This window comes from Lupinus angustifolius, chromosome LG17, assembly GCF_001865875.1.
Source record: "Lupinus angustifolius cultivar Tanjil chromosome LG17, LupAngTanjil_v1.0, whole genome shotgun sequence".
Taxonomy (NCBI): Eukaryota; Viridiplantae; Streptophyta; class Magnoliopsida; order Fabales; family Fabaceae; genus Lupinus; species Lupinus angustifolius.
This window is the reverse complement of record NC_032025.1, coordinates 573,215-596,842: the sequence shown is the minus strand read 5'-3', so window position 1 is coordinate 596,842 and position 23,628 is coordinate 573,215. Positions and strand designations below refer to the sequence as shown.

Genomic DNA, 23,628 nt, shown 5'->3' with positions numbered 1-23,628 from the left:
GTGGACACTGATGTTAGTATTTTGTCATCCTACAATTAGGGTAAATGTTTTGGTATGATAAAACCAAGACTGGCAAGAAACGTTAATTTAACATGACAAAGTTAAGACTTTGGTCATATGTATTATACCGGTGAGTGTAGCGAATAAATGGAAGCGTTCAACTAGGGAGAATGAAATGGGAGATAACTCTGAAGTAACAACAAAAAAAGACTTCATACACTATAATGATTAATGACCCTCAGGCCTCACTAACATAATTTTTTTTGCATAGAGATAATAACGAGTTTTATGCTTTATCTTAATTTCTTCGAACAGAAAAAACATATTCATGTCTCATAATCCAGAATCTCTCTATTTCTTCTGCTTTGCGACCTGGAATGCGACCAGCTATCAAATCCCACCTGTTCCATTGTCATGTACATATAAATTACTTAGTCTCGTGTTTGTTGCACAAAAATACTATATTATCTCACAAAATCAACCTACAAATTTTGCTATGTTACAAGAGAGTAACATGTATTACGAAATCTATAAGCTGAATATTAAAGTTTAGATAATTAAAAAACTTGATTTATTTCAGAAACCAAATTCAAATTAGTTAAATGAATATTAAAAGTGAGAATAAGGAATATGCCAGTTCTAGGCCAAGTGGCACAGACTACAAAGTGATAGCACACCAAATCACATCAGATAAATTTTACATTTTATTTGTTTGGATAAAAACGTAGGTAGAGATAATAGTTATAGTTTGTGTTTTGCTTGTTTTATACTTTTATTACCTTAAAAAGAAGCGATGGTAAAATTATGTAAATTTTGAAGTGCAAAATCATTAATAGCCGGTATATATTTCTAAACTTAGCTTGTGACTTACCCAGATAAATGGAAAATAATAAGAAAAGGTGAAGGATCATGTTTTTTACACCATAATGGTATCAATCAAAGAATGTTATAGCGTGAAAATAACAACCCTCGAGTTTTAATGCAATTCTTGAGAAAAAATAACACCAGAAAAATGGAAATGTTGCTCAAGTGCATTGAATGGTAGATGGCAACTAGATATTGGGCATGCTTGGATGAATATCTAAGTTAAGTGTTTATGCAATAAATTTTTAAATAATCTAAAAGTGTTTATTTTCATAAACTTCTTTAACACACCAATTGAAATAAGCTAAGAAAAACTTGAAATATATTCCATGCTAAATGTTATGTGCAATATATAATGAAACTACTCATATATATGGTTTTGCAAAGGCAGAATGAGAATCTGACTTATGTGTTAAATGTTATGTGCAATGAAATTTGTGGTTGATTAAGCAGCAAAATGAATAGTTCTAACTTGTAATTCTTGAGAGAATGAAATAATAAAAACATGCATATATAAATGCATGGTAGAGTTGAGGAACATAAAATATAAATAACTTACAGCTACACAATTTCTCTTATCTCCCCCAAAAACTTTACCTATGAGAAAAATAAAGAAATATATACATAAATATAGTTACCTATCTCCAACTAAGCCATACATTCTGCGAATGAGATCCTCTTCTTGCTCGTTCATATCTATGAATTCCCACTCATTACTGTTCACTTCTGCACCCATTCATATTAATTTATCAAACAAAGTAAAATGCAAAAGACAATAAATAAATATATATATATATATAACATTTAATTGATGAAAATGATTGGTGGCATGGGATGATATTGAAAATTAACCTTCAGAGGTTGTGGTTGAAGTACTTGTTGTGGAGATCTTTGGCTTATTTTTGGAAAGTTTCTTGTCCATTTTTTAGTTGAATAAAATCAAAGAAGAGACAAATATGGCAACTAACAAGAAGATATAGTGTGTTTTGAAAGTGAGGAAACATGTGAGATATATAGCTTTGGCCATTAGTCAGTCAACTAATATTAACTTATATACATCTTCTAGAAATATATATATATATATATAGTAGCTACCTAACTTTGTTTAATAATATTCCTACAGTTGCACCATATTTTATATATATATATATATATATATATATAGTAATTGACACACAATACTTTGTTTTATTCTATCGGGAGATAAAGTTTTTTAAACTCACTCTTCATGGTCATTAATTTTATAGAAATATAATAATTTAGATCTACTCATTAATTCAAAAAAATAGAATTTTCTAGAATTAATGGCTAAGATGATAAATAAATTTAAAAAATTTACTCTGTAAGTGAATCGCTACTCTTATTTTATATACACAGTAATTGATATACATGTTGGAAATTCATAATTTCTAATTAAAGTTGACATCATATATTTAATTCAATTATATTGACTATTTATTTTGGGTTTACAAAACAAATGATCTAATTTCTGACAACTCGTAGGACTTCTAAAATTGATAATAAATATGAGCATAATGAGTGGATACTTAAATGGTTGACTATAGTGGATAATGAGAACTCTATAAGTTAACACATAAGGAACGATTATAGTCCTCGAGACACCAAATCATAAATAGTTTTTACCTCATCACATCAGAGAGAAAACGAATGTCTCGAAATGAATTAAGGATTTGGTTGAACTCTCTCAAAAAATATATCAAATGAGTAGATCACAGATAATGGATTCAGATATGACTTTATATCATTATTTTATATTATGTATGAGAACCATAAAATTCAAAATCTTGGAATTAGTATTTACCAATAATCCGTAAATATCTAACAACACAAACACAAAAATTTGATTGTGATAAAGTAAATGAGTTGACAATAGAGGAACTTTCTAGGGTTGAACACTCACATCTTCTAGAAGGAGATTTGATAACTTGTTCTGTATATTTTATAGAAGGATTAGATGGGTAAAGTTATCGTAATTGTTTAATACTTATTCAACCCTCCACATTAATTAATCATAATTTGTGCTCCGACAATAATAGCTACTGTTAATTAGTGCTTTTAGTATATTGATTGATAATGATTGAAAAATTTATATTGAAAGGTGGTACATTCAATTCTTAAGCACTACTATATGTTGATTTTACTTCTCTTAACGAAAGATATAGTTCAAAGATGAAGTGTAAAATTATAGTTGTTGATCCAAAATCAATGGTAAACATTTTAATAATTCTATAACTTAGTATACATATGTATGCATGTATGTTTATTAGTATATTTAACATAATATTAATGGTTCATTTTCAGCTAGATTTGCCAACTCCCTACTATATTTGAAGAATATATTTTTAGATAAAAATACAGGAAAATATTAATAAAGGAATTGTGAGAATATCCTTTTTATCTTTGAAAAAGATTTTTTTTATATCAACCTTTAAACATCACATTTAGTACTACATAAATTCATCTCTATCTCCTTTTTTTTTCTGTATGTAGAATTATAAATATATTCCCCGAAGATAAGAAAGGGATATACACTACTTATTTCATTGTCATCAAATTTGCTATATTAGGAAAACATTTTCCCACCTAATTAATGTGATTGGTGAAGTAAATGTGTACAAAGAAGGGAGTTTCCGAGGTGTATCCACTTATATGTTATAGAAGTAGAATGAGTAATTTCGGGGTAAGATATTTTTAAATTAGAAAGAGAAGTACGTCAGAAACAAAGGAAAAATAATATAATATGATATTTCTACATTTAAAATAGTAATATGATATTTCTCTCCTTAAAATTAAAACTAAAATTAAAATCAATAATTTTTCATATGTGGTATTAGAGATGAATCTGATTATATGAATCTGATATTTGTCACAAAGTTTGCTTGAAAATAAGAAAAAAGGTGAAGATGACTGTTTGGTGGGTTGGTAGAAAACAATGATCTCTCACTTGAAACAATAACGAGTTTTGACTAGTATATACTATCTGTTTTTATGTGTTTTCAAAGTAAACAATCTATTTTTATTAAAAGTAATAATAATAATAATAATAATAATAATAATAATAATAATAATAATAATAATAATAATAATAATAATAATAATAATAATAATAATAATAATAATAATAAACAATCATTTACATGCTATATCTTTATATAATTTACTATTTAAATATATACTAACTAAGACATTTTAACTGTGTGAATCTTTTTTATCTAATTTTTTCATTATCCATCCATTTAAGGATAGTAGTCTAGTACGGGAACATTTTTAAAAGATTAAAGTGATTAGGGTAGACAAGACTAGAAACAGCTGTTGTAAGAAACAACTTGGCAAAAGTTCAAAGAATAGAATAAATCACTTGAAAAATCATATAGAGTAATGTGTTCAAAAAAAGATTATGATGAGAGTCCATGACAAAGGGCAATCATTTCTAATGTCTAAAGCCTCACAATGCAAGCAAGAGTTGAGAGTTAGAACTTATGATGCAGAAAATACAAAAAATGACCTTGTGGGTACAATTATTTGGCATGGTTATTCCCTATCAATAGTGAATCATATTTGGCATGGTTACCCTGTTGCTTTCAGTTGATAACGAATTTAATTATTAAATTGGATGAATTGGACAGCTAATGAGACTAATAACAGAATCACGCCACTGCTGACGATGTGCATGCATAATGAGAATTGCATTTATGTTCAATGCGTTGCCTTTTCTTATGCAATAATTTTCTCAACACAAGTCCTAATATAGATTATTGTGAGGCTAGCTAGTTCTTTAAAGGTAATGTTTTTTTATAATTGATTCTCCCGATAAGTGTTATTCTCATCGAAATCTTAACTTTTTGTTTACTTTATAAATTTAGTGGAACATTAAACTATTAGACCAATGTTTTTATTGGAACGGTTCATGTTTTGCATATATGTAAAACTTATAATCAGGTTTTTGATTATGTAAAAAATAAATTTGTACCACGTTAAATAGTGTATTTTGTTAAACAATTTGACATGAGGCATGCAGTTAGACGTAGATCTGTGATAAATCAGAAAATCTCATACGGTGTGTTGTTTTCCATATGTATCTTTACATTATAGATAATCATTTTCGAGCTGGAAAAATCATAGGTATATGGGGCTAACTCTTCTGACGGATATTTTTTATTTACAATACTCGAACTCAAAACTTTGCTCAAAAGAATTAAGCATGTACCACTTAGACTAACAACTATGGGTGGTAATAATGTTTGAAATCAATATTATATTTTTATGGTCAAAAAAATATTTTTATATTTTACTGTGGGGTAACATAATGACCTAACTTTGGGTTTGGTCAAATGTTTGAATGACCAACAGAAGCTTCCACGTGAAAATTGAATGACTGGTACGAATTACATTATCTAGTGAAGCCTTGAAGGTTAGGAATGCATCAGAATATCTACCAATAGAAAAATCAAAGATATGTTTTTAGAGGAAGAAAAAATCATTGTTATGTGATCTCTATAGTTTGCAACACTTTTACTTATCTGAATAATTGGAGTCTCTTACTTTAAATATTGTTAGGAGCCATTGACTAACCCTAACAATTCTAGGCAGAGGATGTGGCATACTTAAATTTATATCATTAAAATAAATACTTTTTATAACAAATATTTAAGTATTGGTCATGGGGCTATATATTTTTTTATATAAAAAAGCAAAGTACTCCAGCAATGAAATTTCAAAAAAGAAAATTAATCTCTAAAAGTTTTCATATTTTGGAAACTGATTATTTTTTCCATTGTCAATACTATCAAAAACCATTCTTGACCTAATTACTAGATATTCACTATGTTATTCATTTGTTGGGTATATTAAAATATATTGTATACCAGGACCAATGAAAAAACTATAAGTGGAAATAACTTATGGTTCTACTGTCTTAATATAAGACAATGATTTTCAATCATCCATGAGACTACATGATTGTGAATAGGTTCAACAAGTTATATCAAAGTTGATTATTCAACTTGTACATAATAGATATAAGGGGATGAACCAATAAATGTGTGGTACGCACTTGAGCGAAGATTATTAGGTATATTCAAGTGTGAGGTTCTACGTTATATATAAGAGAGATTGATTAAGGAGATTATAAGTGGAAAGACTCATAGAACTATTATCTTAAGAGTTTGGTTTAAGACATCTTCTCTTACTTGTGATTCTTCCCATTCCCTTGATAGTAAGATAATCGATAGTTGAAGGCTATTCGATCGCGTATATGTTCAACACATTTCTCATATCATATTTTTATGATGATATTTGGATTATAGGAAATCATAATAATTCATACAATATCCCTAGTAGGTGTCTTGCAAATGGTATGAAAATCATTTTCTTAGCAAATGGACTACAAGAAAAATGTTAAATACTCCTAACGGACAGAAAGGAGAAAAAGAAAACAAAACGCAACCACCTTGGCCCATTTTAATAGCCACAAGACTCATTTCGTCCAGCCCACATGACACAAATCATCTATCCTCTATATATAAAAGGGCCTTATATTTACTTGTATTTTTATGTTAATTAAGAAACATCCTCACATAATTTAAGCAAGAGATTAGTCTAGTAATATAAGGCATCACTGGATCCTTAACATTGAAGGTTTCATTCATGCGAGCGACACTTAATGGGAGGGGCAACCACAAATTTGAAAATGGTTACTTTGTTACTCAAAAGATGAGAAATATCTTTAGTATTACAAAAAAAAGTTCACTCTTAAAATTGAAGTTTGAAAAATGAGGGGAGAAGAAGTTAATAGTGAAATCGATGGACAACAATTCAACCTCAATTATCTCACATTATATTACCATAACTTTCTTATATTGTCATTTCAAAACTCAATACGTCTCTTTTTCCTTCATTTAAGGAAACCTATCCTCTTTGATCTTTATTGTAGACAATAACATATGTACTTCCAATCTTCCAATAATATTGCTGAAACCAAAATAGCATATATGGTAAGAATTGTCAAAGCCTTATAATGAATGTCTTGACTTATCTTAAGAAGACAAAATGTCTGTTTAAGATAGAATTTGTCCTTGTATAGTGTGCATGTCACTTCATGTTCCCTCCTATTCTCTTCTATTGTTTGTGCCAGAGTTGATTGCCTATTTGTAAACGGGAGCACATTTTTTGTCTCTTAGTTTGTGTCATTTCATATATTATGACTTATAATTGGTCAAAAAAATATTTAATAATTAAAGATTGTGCAACTATTAGTTTATGACCTCTAATATTGCCTTTGGTGTAACTTAGAGTTAGGCTCTATGGTAAAACCAACTTATACATGTGAGATTGTAGGTGAAGTAGCTAGTCAATTGAATTAAGCCAAAGTAGGAGTGAATTTATTTGAAAATTGTTATATAATTTAAGACAATATATTATGTTGATATAAAATCTCATTCGATAAATAAGTTTACAGATAATTTGTCCAAGAATTATAGGCAGATATTGTCTTAGAGACAAAACGACTTGAAGCAGCTTTTGTAAAGCTAGCTTTTAAAAAATAGAATCATTTATTTAGAGTTCAACAAATAGCTCGACAAAACTTAGTGGAGTATGTACCCAAAAAAAACCTTGGTGGAGTGAGTAAGATAATATATAAACTTGTGTTGTCAAACATGTTCTTATATGGATGAGAATCTGTTGTCCGCAACTATGTTCTTAACCAATAACAATGAAACAAAAATTGATTGGTTTGGGACATCATATCCTTGTCCCTCTTATACTTGCATACTTAATTAGCGTTTGGATTGTATTAATTATGGATGAATTCATGAAGAAGGAGTTGTAAACACAAGATGGTTTCAATAAAGAAGATTTATAATGATGAGAAATAAAACTATATATTACAAGCTCACAATAACTGCCATATGAAAACTTCTAAAGCCTTGAGCTTAAAAAGGCAAGGCCGAAAGGACAGCCATAACAATCCTGCTTAAAATGATAAATGACCCCTCACCATTCACACAAACCAGACCCACCAAGACAATTACTTAACACTAGTATTCATCCTAACTAATAATATAAAATTACGTTCATATTACTCATCGGGTGAGGGGATACATTTGACTGTATTGAGAAAAACTTAACGAGTTATTTACTAATCTAATTTGCGAGAACTTCCCAAATCAACTCAGGATCAAAGGATGGCATCCTTGCAAGTGAACATCCTTCAAACTCTGGTTCATCTGTTACCATCATTGGAAATTCTGTAGAAGCCGAAGCCGAAGCCGGGGACGCCGAGTTCTCCCCCTTCCAAACTCCATCCTCTGAAACACTAGGCAATAACAACCCATTTGCCCAATTATCATAAAAATTGAACTGTGGCAAGGATGAAGAAATAGAACACGAGTTAACATTCTTGGCCGAAGATTTCTCTCTGTTTGAGTCATTACCGGATTTAAGCTTCTTTGCAGCATTCTTCTTAGCTTTCTCCTTTTTCACTTTTAGACAAATTGCTTGTATTTTAGCATCCACAGAGTTCTTGAGAGCATTCAATCTAGTTGAATCTCCAAATCCTAAAGTAGTAGGATCCTTAAGATTCGGGAAATTCAAACGTGCATACTCTCCACGAAGCTTATAAGCTGCACGATCATAAGCATAAGCAGCAGCTTCAGCAGTTTCATAAGTTCCAAGCCACACTCTCATTCTGTTTTGTGGTAATCTAATCTCTGCGACCCATTTTCCCCAGTGTCTTTGTCTCACTCCACGGTACTGTTTCTTCTTGCAAGAATGGTTCACCAAAGAACTCAAAGAACTTGTGTATGCAGCAGAATTTAGAGTTGGATTTGCCATTGAAAAAGATGGGACAAAAGATCCATTTTTTACCCTGTTTTCATGGTAAAACTTTTGAAGGATATCTCTTTGGCGAAGATATACTGAAGAACCCAAAGGCTCAAAGGTAGAAGAGGTTAAAGGGTCAAAGGTAGAAGAGGTTAAAGGCTCAAAGCAATCCAATATGGAATTGGTACTGGTGGTGCTAGTGCTTGAAGTTGTGGTGGTGGAATTTGAATTTGTTGGTGTGCAATGAGAGAAAATTGAGTCAAGAGTATTTGTTCTACTTGATAATATGAGCTTTGATAAAGAGTAACCAATATCAGCTCCATCTTGGAGTTCATACTGTGTGTTTTGTTCTTGCATTCTGTACATGAAAAAACAATGTATAGAAAGAAGGGCACTGAAAAAATTGGTCCTTCTTCCTAAGGGAAAAAGAAGAGAACTTGAGAAGAAAGTGATGCAGGAAACAATATAATAAGAAGATAAGAGGATATGGATTATTGGGTGAGAGGGTTTGAAACAATATGATGCTGAATATGTTACCATAGTTGGATGTATTTATAGCATAAAAAACTTAACTTTTTCCATTTCATCTCGTATTCAAGTATGCACTCAAACTTTAATTAGATTACTCTTTCAAATTAGTAGGAATAATGACAGAGAATTGAATGTAAAAGATTTATTATTATTATTACTTATTATTATTACATTATATATCTAATTCACAACTTGGAAGGTTGTATCTCTAAGGTTATGTTTGGTATGAGTGAAAAATGAAGGAATGAAAGTGAGAAGAACAATAAAATGAATTGAATAAAGGGAAGGAAAGAAAAAATGGTGAAACAAATGTCTTTAGGTTTTCTCTTCAATGTTGGAAGAAAACTCAAATAGAGAAAATTAGGATGGTATTTTTCATTGCTAACTCGGTGTACATTTAAGAAATTCATATTTTGTGTTAGTCACTTAAATGTTGCTAATTTCCTAAAATTCAAAAGAAAACAAATCAATACATGGATGTCAATGTCATTATTAATAACGAGAAGACATTAGTTTCACAATGTAATGTCTCACTAGATCTGATAAATACTAAATAGTTAAATGTTTAATTCCTAATAGAAAAACTTATTGTGAAAGATAGTTGTGTACCTGGAAATGATTAATTTCTTATTGATAGGATAATGACACTTTTGGTAATGCAAATAAATGTCATTAACAATAATTATTATATTATTGTATCTCCACTTTCTTTCAATTTTCTATCCTATCAAACAACTAAAAATGTATGAAATGAGATAATGAAAAATGTAAAAGGCTACTTTTGCAATTAATTGCAGCGATATGAGAACGTGAGAGCAGAAGTCAGAAGCTCCTATACCTCTCATTCCCAAAAGAGACCTTTTTCCACGCGTCTACTTCACCAACACCAACCATCCACGCCTCTTACACCTATTTTTATTTTATTTTCTTATCATTCTAATCAATTCAATCTTTTTATGTCAAATATATTTAATTTAAGTTCTGAATTTCCAAGTATAACGACAGATTTTATGATACTATCAAACGTATTTTTTACCTTTTTTAATAAGCAATTAATCATTTTTGGGATTTGTGGCTATATATTCCAACAAATGTCGATTTCAGTAATCAAACTATCAATCAACCTTGGAAATTCAGGAGAATCTTACCTCATTAGATCAACATATTGTTGACAAATGACAATATCCTATTTCATTAAATATTAATGTTCAATCCTGAAAAGTTACATTTATCATAGATGATAACAAAAAAAATATACTAATTATATGGATAAATGATTAATTGTTTGCCAGTAAGATAGAGATATTCTTAGTTAATGAAATAATCTTTCTTAAGTAAAAGTACAAAAATAGAAAACAGGACAAAAATTAAACAAATTTAATGACATAAGTTTATAACTAAATCGCCAAACTAAAAGGTATAAGTTTGGCTGATATCTAAATCATCTAAGCTACCTCAATCATTCTTCGTGGTCATAGAAGGTTTGGGTTTGGGACATCCCAAACTCACTAAGTAATAGAATTGATAAATAATTAATAAAAAAATATTCTCGAGTTCTAGGATTCACAAGATTAAGAGCATACTTTTGTTGAACGATTTTCTGTTTTCATGTTCTAAGTTAATCATATCCCATTAAATAGTACAAAAATATTATTTTTTATTTTAAATATATGACATTGGATTGTAACGAGACACAAAATATAGAGTAGCTGATGGCCATTCATTTTGTTGGGTATTAACATTTGACAACCATTTGGCAAAGAAAGAATATAGCTTAATACCAAGACGGATCTAATTTCCTTAAACTACAATAAAAATCAAATTATGAGTGATTTGGTTGAAGCAGCAATACTATTTAAGTGATTATTCCGGAATAAGCATTAAAATGGGATGAATAGTAGCTTTTTGTGTTTACTTTCTTAGCTGACAGCAATGTCACTTACGTGCTTATGCCAACTATCTTGATTTAGAAACATGGCATTCAATTTGATAGTGATGCTTTTCAATTATTTCCTGTACTACCACAAATAACAAGTGAGAATTAGTCAATACTCAGAAAATATTGATTCAGTTCAAGACAAAAAATAATCATATCTTTGGACTACACCCAACATTTTTAATTACAATTTACATTTTTCATTAATTCCTCATAATTTAATAAATAAATTAAAAAAAAAGATTGATCACTAAGAAACAACAGTAAATAACTAATTACCTATAACTACATCTCATATAGATGGTAATGGTAGCAGCTATGAATTAAATTTCATTATTATTGTACCTCTTAAGGTAATACCTCGTTGTTAATAATCACATATATAGCAGTATTACTAATTCCGTACCGGTCATTAAACCGATTAAGGTATTAGTATGGTGATATAGCGGTTCAATCAGTGGTTCATTAATTAAACTATATATAGCGATATTAGATATACATATATAAAATATTAACATTAATGTTGAGAAATTAATAAAAAAATCAATTTTTTTATTTTCATTAAAAATTAATTTTAAATAAAAACATGTCGATATGACTGATACAGTTCAATTGAAAACCGACCGGTATGACTAGTTTTGACTGGTTTTAGCTGGTTTTGATCGGCATGATTGCATGACCAACATATTATTATAATATACCAGTATTGTGACTGTTTATCGGTTGAACCGACCGACACCAACCAGTTTTTACGACACTAATATAAGAAACTTCCCACACAAAACCAGATTAAAATGTATACATACATTTGCAATTTGCAACAAAATGTTGAAGCAAACTTTTTGATTAGGTAGTTACCATTAAGTAAAGTCAGTACGGGTAGCACATGCCTCATTGTAAAGGCCATCTCTCTATATTTCTTGCCATAGAGTAGTTGAATGGTTAAAAGTTTAGGCAGTGATATTTTTTGTTTCCTTTTTCAATTAATGATGAAGTAAGCCCTTACGTTTTTTATAAAGTTGTGGAATGGGCGAGTGGACAAGGGAGTCTTAAGTCCCTCCTCTATAGAAAAGCAACATGACATGCCATAGTTATGTCGATTTTAGATCCAACATATCTTCTTATCCATGAGAAAGTAACGCATATCATTTTTAAGCAAATCATTAATAAACAAAGTATTACTATGTAATGTATGTCACTTTTCTTATAACATAGGATGATATATCATTTTCGTTTTAGATATGTTAGTTTTATTTTTTTACAACTTTTTTAACTTCGTGAAATCTAGTTTTTTAAACATTTTAATTTAAAAATATATATTAAAATAAGCCCTTGAATTGTATTAGTGAATTTATTAACATTTTAATTTCAAAATTTGACAACTTTATAAAGTTGTTAAGGTAAAATAAGGGTTATAAGATAGAAGTGCAACTATCAATTAGGGTGCCAAGATAACTCATGAAAGTGGGGACAAAGACCAATCAATTATCAATGGTGCATTGAAGGCATAAAGGTGGGTTTAAAAAGGTGTGTGACGGTGATAGTGCAAAAATGAAGATCATATGTTCCTATTCATGTCTTATTTGATGTCCTAAGCTAATGACAAAACTTCACTCATTTAAAAAGAAAAATTAATATTTTAATATTATTTTGCTAATTCTAATTGGTTCAGAACATATGGGTAGGAAAATTATGGAACAAGTAATCGCCAATCAGTTTTTAGAAACTTGGAAAACAATCCTAAGGAAAGAAGATTCACTCACTCATCTCATCTCTTCTCTTCTCTTTAATTTATTTTTCTGTACATGCATCTCACTCACACCTAACAACTAAGAGCATCTAGATGCATGATGCAAGCAAGATTCAGAGTTTATACTAGTGGAACAACAACGTTTTTATTGTAAGCTTATTAATGGTGAAATGCTAACAACATTTTTATTTAAGGACTCTAAACCAAATAAGAATTGGATACTATGAACCAAATGATAGAGTTACACCATTATAGTAAATAAACCGAAATGTATATACAAGTTTTGTATAATTAGGAATACAAAAAATATGAAGTATGTATATGAATATTTTGAGTAAAGAAGCAGAAGCTAAAGTGTGAGGTGACATGGGTGTAAAGTGAATTATTGGAGTAATGAGTAGAAATAGAAATAGAATGGGAACGCGTTGAAAAATGTGTGGAAAGAGTGAGAACAAAAAGGTCTATTTTGTCTGTTTATGATAACTTTTAATAAATAAGTTAGTTGGTCGAGGTCCCTCCACATCCCACCCTTATCCTCTTAACAACATTACCATCTTTTTCCATATTCATATTATTATGTCAATTTCACATCATTTTTAACTATTTGCAAAATTTTCATTTATTAATGTACACTTTTATTGACCTGTTCCAATTTATTCGTGTCATTACAACAAATATTTTCATAATGAAAATAATAGTGAGTTGAATTTATTGTGTTTTTCTCCGTAGTTCATTTATCTTTCTATAATAATTAATTTATTTTCACTATGGGTGTGAAAGAGAGATAAGAGTGTAAGTTAAAAAAATTATTCTTCGTCTTAATCATTCCTTGTAAGAAAATCCAATAATTTGAATTAAAGAGTATATCTGAACCATTAAATTTTCTTAGAATTGATGGTCAAAATGTAAAATAAGTTTTTATCCAGTAATATGTATTTTTTGGGTAACCACAAATCTACTAAATACTCAAAGACCCACAAGTAGTAAATCCAACAATTGTTTGTAAATCCGATTCCAAAACGAATTAAGTAGGCAACTCATGACAGTGGATTACTTAGACGGATAAAGATCACTTCTCCTCGTATCTCATTATCTGTCTCAAGTCTATCATATTTTGACACATGAATGAAATACAAAATTTGAAAACAAAAATAACAAAAAATTACATTTTAATTGACTTAAAATATGGAATGAAACACCATTCACGACATATGATCCATATAGTACTTAGACCCATTGTTATCCCTAGTGGGGGGCCTTGGAGTTTGGATGGCTGTGACCAATTCACCAACTATGTCCCAAAAGGTCGTTGAAATGTGACTCTTTCGTATTCATGTAAACTAAACCCACCATTCTACACTACGACTTTCTTCTTCTTTCTTATCGAAAATACCCTTAACCTTAAACGTGTCACGCTATCCCTGCCCCACCGGTACCAACATGTTTGAAATTCCTACGATGTCACTTTGTTTAAACATTCACAAAATGAGTGAGCCAGTGCCGAAAATCAAGTTCAAAATAATGGTCAACATTAATTAAGGGTCCTCAAATAGAATTTAACTCATAACTAAACATAGGATTAATTTCAAACAAAAAAATTGAACCATTTCCACACAATGTTGTAATGAATAATGAGTGGTCCTTGGCGGTTTGACCTTTGTCTCATGAAATGAGCTGTGTTTATAAACTCTCCAACTAATTCCTTAATGTAATGACTAATGACATGTCTCTCTAGGTCGGTTTGACAAATTATACACATATACTATATAATATGTTCTTATTTGTTTTATGTACTTTGTTTATAATAACAGAAACAGGTACGACATAGTCAATTGTGGCCCTTTTAATTTTAGTTTAAAGTTTAAGAAACTGCAATGCAATCCAATTTATTTGGCCCTTCAATGATTTTGAGACATAACAACTAACTTACTGGGTGAGCTTTTGATGGTGAAGTATAAAATTCCATTTTTAATTCAAGACGGAAGGGCTTTTATTTTTTTTGGTTTCCCATATGTATACTCACATTTGAGGCAATCATGTCTGAGTTGGTAACATCCATAAGTATGTGGGGCTAACTCTCTCGGCGGGTATTTTATTTAGTTTAATATAAACTTTGTTGAGATGTTATTAAACCCTTAAATGAGTACAAAGAAAATGAGTAGTGCAAAGAAAGGACTGAGTAGCTGAGAAATATTTTGCTGACTTTGAAGGTTGCAGAAGCCATATGGACTGCGTGCAATGCCCACATCACATGGCTTGTTTTGTTGCCTTAATTATACATTGACCATGTATCAAAATAATACTCATAATTTCTCCAAGAATTAAAAATTGAGTAGCTATTTCACAAAAATTTCCAAGTATAACCATCTTCGATGTAAAAATCATGACATCAGGATAAGGGGTTTGGATGAATTTATATCATATTTTAAGAATAATATGTGAAAATAGAGTTAAGAAAATAATTCCTAACTTTTTCTATAAGCTTTTTATAGTATATTTCATTAATATTCTAAGAGGAAATTATAAAACTAACTCCCGAACTTGGATTTTCCACACAATTAAAAAACAACTTACACTCATCTCTCAAAATCAAACCTTTCAACCAAAAAACTCCAGCGACAGAGGGAAAGGTTCCCAAAGAGACAAACCCTCAACATTTTAAATAATAATAACATTAAGAGGATTGTTTTGTGTGTTGATGGGGAAGTATAATAAGAGTTATTATTTGGCACCCTTCCTAGAAGGTGATCTAGTCATTCCACTTGGTTTGCTTGGCCCGTAGGTGTAATTTTGTTAGTTTATGATATTATGTTCCTTATAGTGCATTCATAAACAGTTTTACAGTGAGAGGCAGAGGTGCATTTTTTACTAAGTCCCTTTGTTTTAACAAAAACGATGGCCTTTATTCTAATAATATCTTTCTCATGAAGATAATCACTGGGCAAAATACAAATTCACCGATATTAAAAAGAATTGCAGTATCTAGAAATATGAGGAAATATAATTGCCATTAATATGCATAAGTAACATGTCTTTTTCCCTATGTGTTTCTTCAAGCAATAATGTAACTCAGTTTACAGAAGCATATTTTCATATCTTCCACGGTTAAACAGAAGCTATGCATGATATTATCTGCTCTCACTGAATACTCATATATACAGTGACCAAAAGGAAATAAATTAACAGAGACAAGTACAACATCATGATGTAAATAAATTATCTCCATGGCATTAGCTTTCAAAATTTATCTCAGGCATTGGGTTTGCTTCCACTCTTGTACATGTTGTCAATGACATTCTGTCCACGGAAAAAGGATTGCAGTTAGTACTTTCACCATCTTTCACTCCAAGTAACAAAAATAAATTCAGGTTAAGTAAACCTTTTGGTCCCTCTAGTTTTACTCTATTTATAAATAGGTCCCTGTAGTATAAGGACTCATCTAGTGGACAGCATAAGACAGTTTGTCCTATCATATTGTGATCTAGACTTTCTCGAGTCTGGTCTATCCTATCATATTGTAATCTAGACTTTGTCGAGTTTGGTCTATCCTATCATATTCACCTAGTGATTTTCTATCCTACAGGGGAGCAAGATAGGATGGTACAATTTTCCAGCTCATGCTCGGGCACTTGAACGCCCCTGCCACCACCACTACGCCAATGTTATTGTCTTCAGAAGTGTACAAAACACTGGATAGGAGAAGAGCTTATCATACTCATATTGTATCTTATTTTCTATCCTATCATGTTCTTATTCTATCCTGACCACCAGATAGGCTATAAAAGTTCTTAATTAAGTCTTGCATACTTTTTTTATAAACAAAAGGAGAGTTTTTTCATGTGGAAGTGATTTCCACTTTGCAAATTCTAATCAACTATGAGTTCAACTGAAATCCAGAGAATTTGACTACTTGTACCTGGTAGTATTTAAGCAATTGAGGCCTCTTCTTCTTATATGTTGGAGTGATAAGGTCACGTTCCATATCAAAAGGAACCGGGTCAAGATGAATTGCTTTTATAACCTCAAAACCTTTCAACTGCCAAAAAAAAAATTCAACATCCCACAAAGCTTCAGTAGATGAACTTCTACACAGTAACACATGCATATATACAATAGGATCAACCGATGCCAAACACCACTTAAATTAACCATCATACAGAATGATTTTGTTCCATGCAACCACTGAATAATAGGTAATCATGTTAGTATTTCATGCTAAATATTATTTTAAACAAGTATATAGTTTATATGGTTGCTATTTTATTTAAAAAGTATACTGAATGTTAATCATGACAAATCTTGAAGGTAGTAGAGAAACAACTTTGGAATAATGTGACTTCTTTAACATGATATATACATGCATATATACTCCAAATATAAGAAAATTGAACAATGATAGGAGACTTGAACTAAAGATGACCTTATTTTCCTTTGCAATCTTTGAAAGCTCGTCAAGTAAGTATTTTTTTGCTCTAGAATCTTCACAGAGTGAATTGAAGTCCATGCTTATGCCATTTTCTTCCGCCCAACGTTCAAGTGCTTCCTTCCTGGGGTTAGCAACAGCAACAAGGAAGGCCTCAAAACTGTTTCCATAAACCCATATCTGAGACAGGAGAAGAAAAGTTTAAATCAGCATGGGACAGAACGTTTTTGGGTCATGAAAGGAAGCCAAAACTAAAACTTCATTTCTTTAAACTAAGCACTTTGACATCAAGCCTTAATGCAACTTGGATATGTTTAGGCATGAAAGAAAGATGTCCAAGCCTTAAAAGTAGTAGTGTCACCATAAACTGACACTAGGGATCAGTCTGCTTTATTTTGAACTTCATACTAAAATAACCCAAGCAGAGGCGAAAGATTTAGTTTATCAAGATTGGCCACCTGGTCTCAAGCTCATCCAGGGCACATTTTGTGTCATTCTATCATGTGAACTATTGAGCTCATCAGCTCGAGTAGTTTGAGCAACACTTTCTGAACACATTTCCCCTTTTATATGACCAACATAATTTACCATATATTTTTCTATAGGCAAAAAATTCACCACAAACTAGGATTGCAAAACCATTGAAAGGGTTCTTACGACATACAGATTCAATAGAAGAAAGTTGATCATAAATATTCTCCAGGTTTTCAACAGCAACGTATTCTCCTTGTGAAAGCTTAAATATATTCTTCTTCCGATCAATGATTTTCATACTTCCATTAGGTTGCCATTCTCCAATATCCCCTGTTGAATATATCACACATATAAAAAAAAGTGACCAAACAGCCAATTTAACAGAGCATCTAAAGTTCAATTGTGGGAAATATAGATGAAATAACCTGTATGGAACCATCCATCAATCAAAACCTCTTTTGTGAGGTCTTCACGTTTGTAGTAACCTGAGAACAAGGTACTTCCCCTTACACAGATTTCTCCCCTTGGTGTGGTAGCAAGTGCATTGTATCCCATTTCAGGAACAGATTCAAGGCAGACATCCACATTTGGTACAGGAGGACCCACTGTTCCAAGCATGCCCAGTTCATTTGGTAGGGAGACAAAGGTTCCCGCACAAGTTTCAGTCAGACCTATTTTAATTTTAACAAAAGCACATTAATCAAGTCCATAGTCTTGTACAAGGGCCATAAAGAAGTTAACATTCTAATAGCTATGTTGTCTTCTGTAAAGTACACTGCATTAGAGTGATGAGACGTCAGAATAACTTCCACACAGGTTTCAGCTAGACATCTTCTAATATAAATATTAATATTAAATGCAATAAATCTAAAAGCATGAGCTAATTGTCAAAGCTCTCATCAAATTAATCATGGATAATTTATCCAAAATTAGAGTCAACAAGACATAAATGGAGATTCAACTAATATCTCAAATCAGCATGTTGTCTGTAACACATGAGAATAGCATTTGATCCATACTGAAATTTATCTTTCTTTTAGAAAAGAATATATGTATATATGTATGTGTGTGTGTGTATGACAGGACAGGAGGGGAAAATTTAGTTTAGTCCTGATATTGGTGCAACAAAACTGTATGACAGGAGGGGAAAATTTTGATTTTGATTTTTAAAATTTCCGAAAATAGTCTCTTCGCTTGCAAGGGTAAGGCTGTTATGCTGCGTATATCTACTATCCTCATACCCCACAAGGTAGGAGTCTCATACAATGGACCACCTTTTTAAATTTTAAATTTAAGAGGAACATACCATATCCTTGAAGGACATGAGAACAAGTCACCACCCGTAAGTAAGATTCCACATGTGTAGATAGAGGTGCTGCTCCAGACAAAATAAGGCGTACCTTACCCCCTAATCCTTGCTTTACCTGATCAAGTTGCAAAAGAAATTTAATAAATAAATAGAACAATCCTGCCATATTGAAGCCTGAAAAGCTGGAGAGTTAAAGGTATAAGTTTTACTACCTTATCAAACACAAGTTTGTCAAAAAATGGGGATGCCTCTGCATGAGGATGCCCTTTCTTCATGTTATTCAACTTACTGCAGCCAATTTTGAGAATTTATATTATTAGAATAATGCAATGTCTATTGAGGCACCACCAATAATTTACAGATTTTTTTAATGATTTCGTCAAGAATCCTGTAGTCGCTTAGAATATCACTGTACTTACAATGAGTGAGCAAAGTTGAATAATGTTTGTTTTAGGAAGCCCCCAGCAGAAATCTTCTGTGTCAAACCTGTGTATCAGATGGAGAATGCAAGTCTTAGTTCATTTTATTTTCGGTGGGGGAGGGACGGGCTGATAAAAGAATGGATAAGCTATATTCTTAGGGGGAAAAGTTACTGCAATGAACAAGAAATAATTTACAGAGTAGATTTGCCCTCCAGAAATCATAATTTGACCAATCAACAATTCAACATCATATGATGTTAGAAAGATCACCAAGCTATCGAAAACCCAAGAGTTTACCTGAGTACACTCTATCAAGCACACGGGGAACTGCACAAAAAATAGTTGGTTTTAGCTCTCCAATGTCTTCAATTAACAATTTGACATCCTGCAGGCATTGTGTAAATGATGGTCATGTTCCTATCAAATCTGAAGTGTGGCTTTCCAAACTTCAGTTGTCACACCGGACATTCTTTCAATAATGATAGATTTAGCTCAGATACTCACCCCTCGCCAGAAACCTATTGAGGCACCATGCCATATGAATGCCTCCTCAATGACTCTATCAAAGATATGTGCAAGAGGAAGGTATGATAGGTATACGTCCTTCACCTCCAACTGCAAAGGAAGAAAGAAGGGGAGATTGTGGAAGTCAAAGAAAGGACAACGAAGCATTCATTATCATAGATCTGTATAAAAATATCTAGAGCATTCAAATGAGATAAGTAATATGCGACATGCTTAGCTTGAATGAAACTAATTTACACAATTGGTGTGCTCTGCATAGTTCATGATTCATGTGTTTAAGTAAAAACTAAAATCCATATGTTGTAAAATAAAATTACTTCTTCATTGACACTCTCCAACAGTCGCTTAACCCCAGCTAAAAGTGTAATAATACTCTCGTTGGATATTAAGACACCCTTGGGATCACCGGTAGTTCCACTAGTATACATTATTGTACAGATGTCGCTCCTTTTCTTCACGGGAAGATCAAAACTCTGATCTTGACCCTGTGGCAGACATTAAAAATAAAATAAGAAAGGCAACCAAAATATCTGTAGAGCAACAAAAATAGATTGCAAGCCACTAGTTAAGAAGACTAAACTGAGAATTAGAACAATAAATTCCAGTGTATATGTATCTATATAATTTGATGTAACCAAACAATCCACAAGTTGCCGCCTACAAGATAGCATCCTCATTTTTAACATTCACATTGTGCAGAAATTTTTCACTTATTTTATCAATAGATGCCACTCATACAGCAGGTGGATAGCAATCATAATAAAACAAATTTTCATGTAAAAGAGTAATTGAAGATAATGGAAAGCAATTATAGAAAGAACTTGGTTTTCATATCAATTTGACAACTAATAGTAGAAAGGACTAACAGTAATTTAGTGATAATAGTAAATTAAAAGAATAACCCACCAATAGTAAAAATTCATCCCATGAATATATTGCCAACCCATACTTTTCAACCTCTTGCTTTTGTTCCGGGGTAACCTTTCCAAAACTCACAAGTGCTGCCCAAAGTAAAAAAAAGAAGTTATTGCTTCTTTCTAATGCACTTCATTTTAGGAAAGAATGAGGAGAATCAATGAAACTCACTCCGGAGATACTTTGCAGCATTCGGAAATGTCTTCAATAACTGAAAAGTTAAAAAGGAAAAAAATGTATAAGCCTGTCTGTTTACATTAAGTTGTATACAAATCTCTAATCCTTCCTAATAAACTGTTAAAGAATGGATAGTTTCAATGGGAGAACCTCGGGTATCTTCTTTTCTTCTGCAAATGCAATTGAGACCTCAGCATGGGCTATAATAAACTCTACTGCCCCAGCACCTAAGTCATACATATGAGAGTGTCAAGCCCAATGATAATTAATATTAGCAAAGTAGATAATAAATTATTAGGATGGGTGTGTTCTTGGTCCTAGAAGAACCTAAGAAATTTCTTGTAACAGATTATCAATATGTGTACACCGGAATGTTCTACCAGCATCAGGCAGAGTTTGACTTTTTCTGCAAGATAAATTATTTTACAATTGTTGTGGAATAGGTAATCACATTCAGGTTAGTGACAGGTTTCTATGTAAGCTAAGTAACCACATAACATTTTTAAAAGAAGTGACTTTGTCCACTAATTAGGTAACATTTTCAGAAGGGCAGAAATCAGCAAACTTATTTATTTGTTGATAAAATTACAAAAAAATAATTAAAAGATTTATCTCTGTTCAAGGCATAGCTAAGTTGTTTAAAAGTGGATAAATTAGTGAACTGCTTTACTTTTTGGTAAAAGTTACAAGGAAATATATCCACATGGTCGTAAGTGTTGTAACTTTTCTTACAACAAGCTTTTTGGATTTATTCATCCTTCACAGTAGCAAATTTCATGTACAATGGATTTAAAAAACAAATGTCAATCATGGTTGAGTAAAAGCATAACCATGTTCCTGACAAGTGCTAATGAAGGTAAGCACATACCTAAGGTATCATATAAAGGAACACAGTAAAGTCCATGAGCATTACAGGCCTGCAATTATTTGGGAATATGTTAAAAACCATTGATTGGAAGAAATTAGATAAGCAAACAACAATAACCAAGCCTTAGTCCCACAAGGTGGGGTCAGCAAAAATAATCATTACTAGGCATACCAACCACAAAAGCATAAAGCAACGAATAATAGAATTTGAACTCTCTGCAGACATCCAATAGAAGTACTGGATGTGAATATTAGTCTATTAGTTGTTCTAGTTTTGTATATATAACTTTGTGTGTCAGGCTGTCAGCATTCTTTTATTTTTTATAGTATTTTTTATCTTTTGCGTAACTGAGAGCAGCTTGTAAAGCAAACATTCACTTTACTTAATAAAAGGCCAGCATAATACAGTGACAGAGAAGTCACTAATTTTCACCTAATTCTACTGTTTATCTCCTTCTCTCCCTTGTTACAAACAAGAAGAACAACCACAGAAACAACTTTGTAAACGTAAGAACAATAACAAGTACGCAACACAAATACACATGCAAACAACAACGTCACCTTATAAATACAATTGAGACCTCCAACAAATAGTGTGGGCAAAAAGATAAGATGGAAGAAAATAAAATATACCTCCATGCTTATAATCCACTCTGCAGAATTGGAACCATAAATACCACATTTTACACCCTGTAAACCAGCAGCAAATCAACTGAGCTCATAAGAAAAAAATGCCACTGATGATAATTATCTGATAGTTGCAAAAATGAAATATAAAAATCATACAGAACAAGAACCAAAATGTGATCTTAAGTGCAATAGGAAATCTCAGTGTCGAAGAGTCAAAAAATTGAATAAGAGGTGTTTGAAGTTATCATTGACATAAAAATAAGAAACGTGTTAGGACATAAGCATATGAGAAGAGCCCAACCCAAAAGACTAATAGGTGGGAGAGCCTCATTGCCTAAGTACCACATTGAGTTTGTTATTCAACTCAATGTGGAGACGCCTAACAAAACCCCATGCAAATTACACATAAATGCCGATCTTAAATAACAGCATCGTGAGCATCTTAGGGAGTAAGTGGATGACTTCCTTCCCTCCAAAAAGTTTTTTTCTAAAATAAGCAGTATATATGTAATTCTATTGTTTTTTTATAGCATGTGTAAAATTATAATGTTAAAACTTCCTTAGAAGTAGAGATGCATATGCTTTAGTGGTATGCAAATTCTTGAACATTTTTTATTAAGAAAATATGTCTTTTCATCATAGCCCTTTAAGATATTTCACCAATATAGAAGTTTTAACATAAAAACCAATTGTCTTTTACTATCAAATGACTGCAAAGTTTGGAAAGTTACTTTTTGAAGCCCTTTTTTTAGTAATTATAGCAACATCACTAAAGAACTATTTTGCCATAGTTTTACAACTATGACTAAAGGATCAAAATGATTTCAAGTAATTGATAGCCTTTTGTTTTAAGACTATGACTATAGGACCAAAATAAAAACATATTATCAGGATAGGTTTTAAGTTAACTATATAATCCATACTATAATGATTTCACTTTTCAGGTATTGGAACTTAATCTAA

General features: G+C 31.4%; 3 protein-coding genes across 4 annotated transcripts in view; all 3 read right to left on the bottom strand.

Annotated features, from left to right (window-relative positions):
- On the bottom strand, positions 191-1,869 carry LOC109331123 (MYB-like transcription factor ETC3). The gene is made up of 3 exons (XM_019565427.1): positions 1,717-1,869; positions 1,503-1,590; positions 191-401 (listed from the first exon to the last, which is right to left on the bottom strand). The coding sequence occupies exons 1-3, from the start codon at positions 1,784-1,786 to the stop codon at positions 299-301; spliced, it is 261 nt and encodes an 86-aa protein (XP_019420972.1). The 5' UTR covers positions 1,787-1,869; the 3' UTR covers positions 191-298.
- LOC109331119 (ethylene-responsive transcription factor ERF061-like) lies at positions 7,723-9,292 on the bottom strand. Of its 2 annotated transcripts, XM_019565423.1 has the most exons (2): positions 8,145-9,292; positions 7,723-8,114 (listed from the first exon to the last, which is right to left on the bottom strand). In XM_019565423.1, exons 1-2 carry the CDS (start codon positions 9,244-9,246, stop codon positions 8,029-8,031), a joined length of 1,188 nt encoding a protein of 395 aa, XP_019420968.1. In that variant the 5' UTR covers positions 9,247-9,292; the 3' UTR covers positions 7,723-8,028. The 2 variants fall into 2 exon arrangements, with proteins under 2 accessions (XP_019420968.1, XP_019420967.1); XM_019565422.1 differs by having other exon boundaries at positions 7,723-9,291.
- Positions 15,825-23,628, bottom strand: part of LOC109331118 (long chain acyl-CoA synthetase 4-like) — a 21,768-nt gene continuing 13,964 nt past the window's right edge. The window contains exons 6-21 of the mRNA XM_019565421.1: positions 22,669-22,725; positions 22,037-22,085; positions 21,319-21,395; positions 21,163-21,202; positions 20,983-21,077; positions 20,394-20,561; positions 20,056-20,166; positions 19,849-19,936; positions 19,549-19,615; positions 19,342-19,417; positions 19,127-19,244; positions 18,246-18,491; positions 18,011-18,150; positions 17,344-17,526; positions 16,840-16,959; positions 15,825-16,220 (exon numbers count right to left, since the gene is read on the bottom strand). Of these exons, the coding sequence (XP_019420966.1) occupies positions 16,173-16,220; positions 16,840-16,959; positions 17,344-17,526; positions 18,011-18,150; positions 18,246-18,491; positions 19,127-19,244; positions 19,342-19,417; positions 19,549-19,615; positions 19,849-19,936; positions 20,056-20,166; positions 20,394-20,561; positions 20,983-21,077; positions 21,163-21,202; positions 21,319-21,395; positions 22,037-22,085; positions 22,669-22,725 (1,683 nt within the window). The 3' untranslated portion in view covers positions 15,825-16,172. The remainder of the gene's footprint in view (positions 16,221-16,839; positions 16,960-17,343; positions 17,527-18,010; positions 18,151-18,245; positions 18,492-19,126; positions 19,245-19,341; positions 19,418-19,548; positions 19,616-19,848; positions 19,937-20,055; positions 20,167-20,393; positions 20,562-20,982; positions 21,078-21,162; positions 21,203-21,318; positions 21,396-22,036; positions 22,086-22,668; positions 22,726-23,628) is intronic.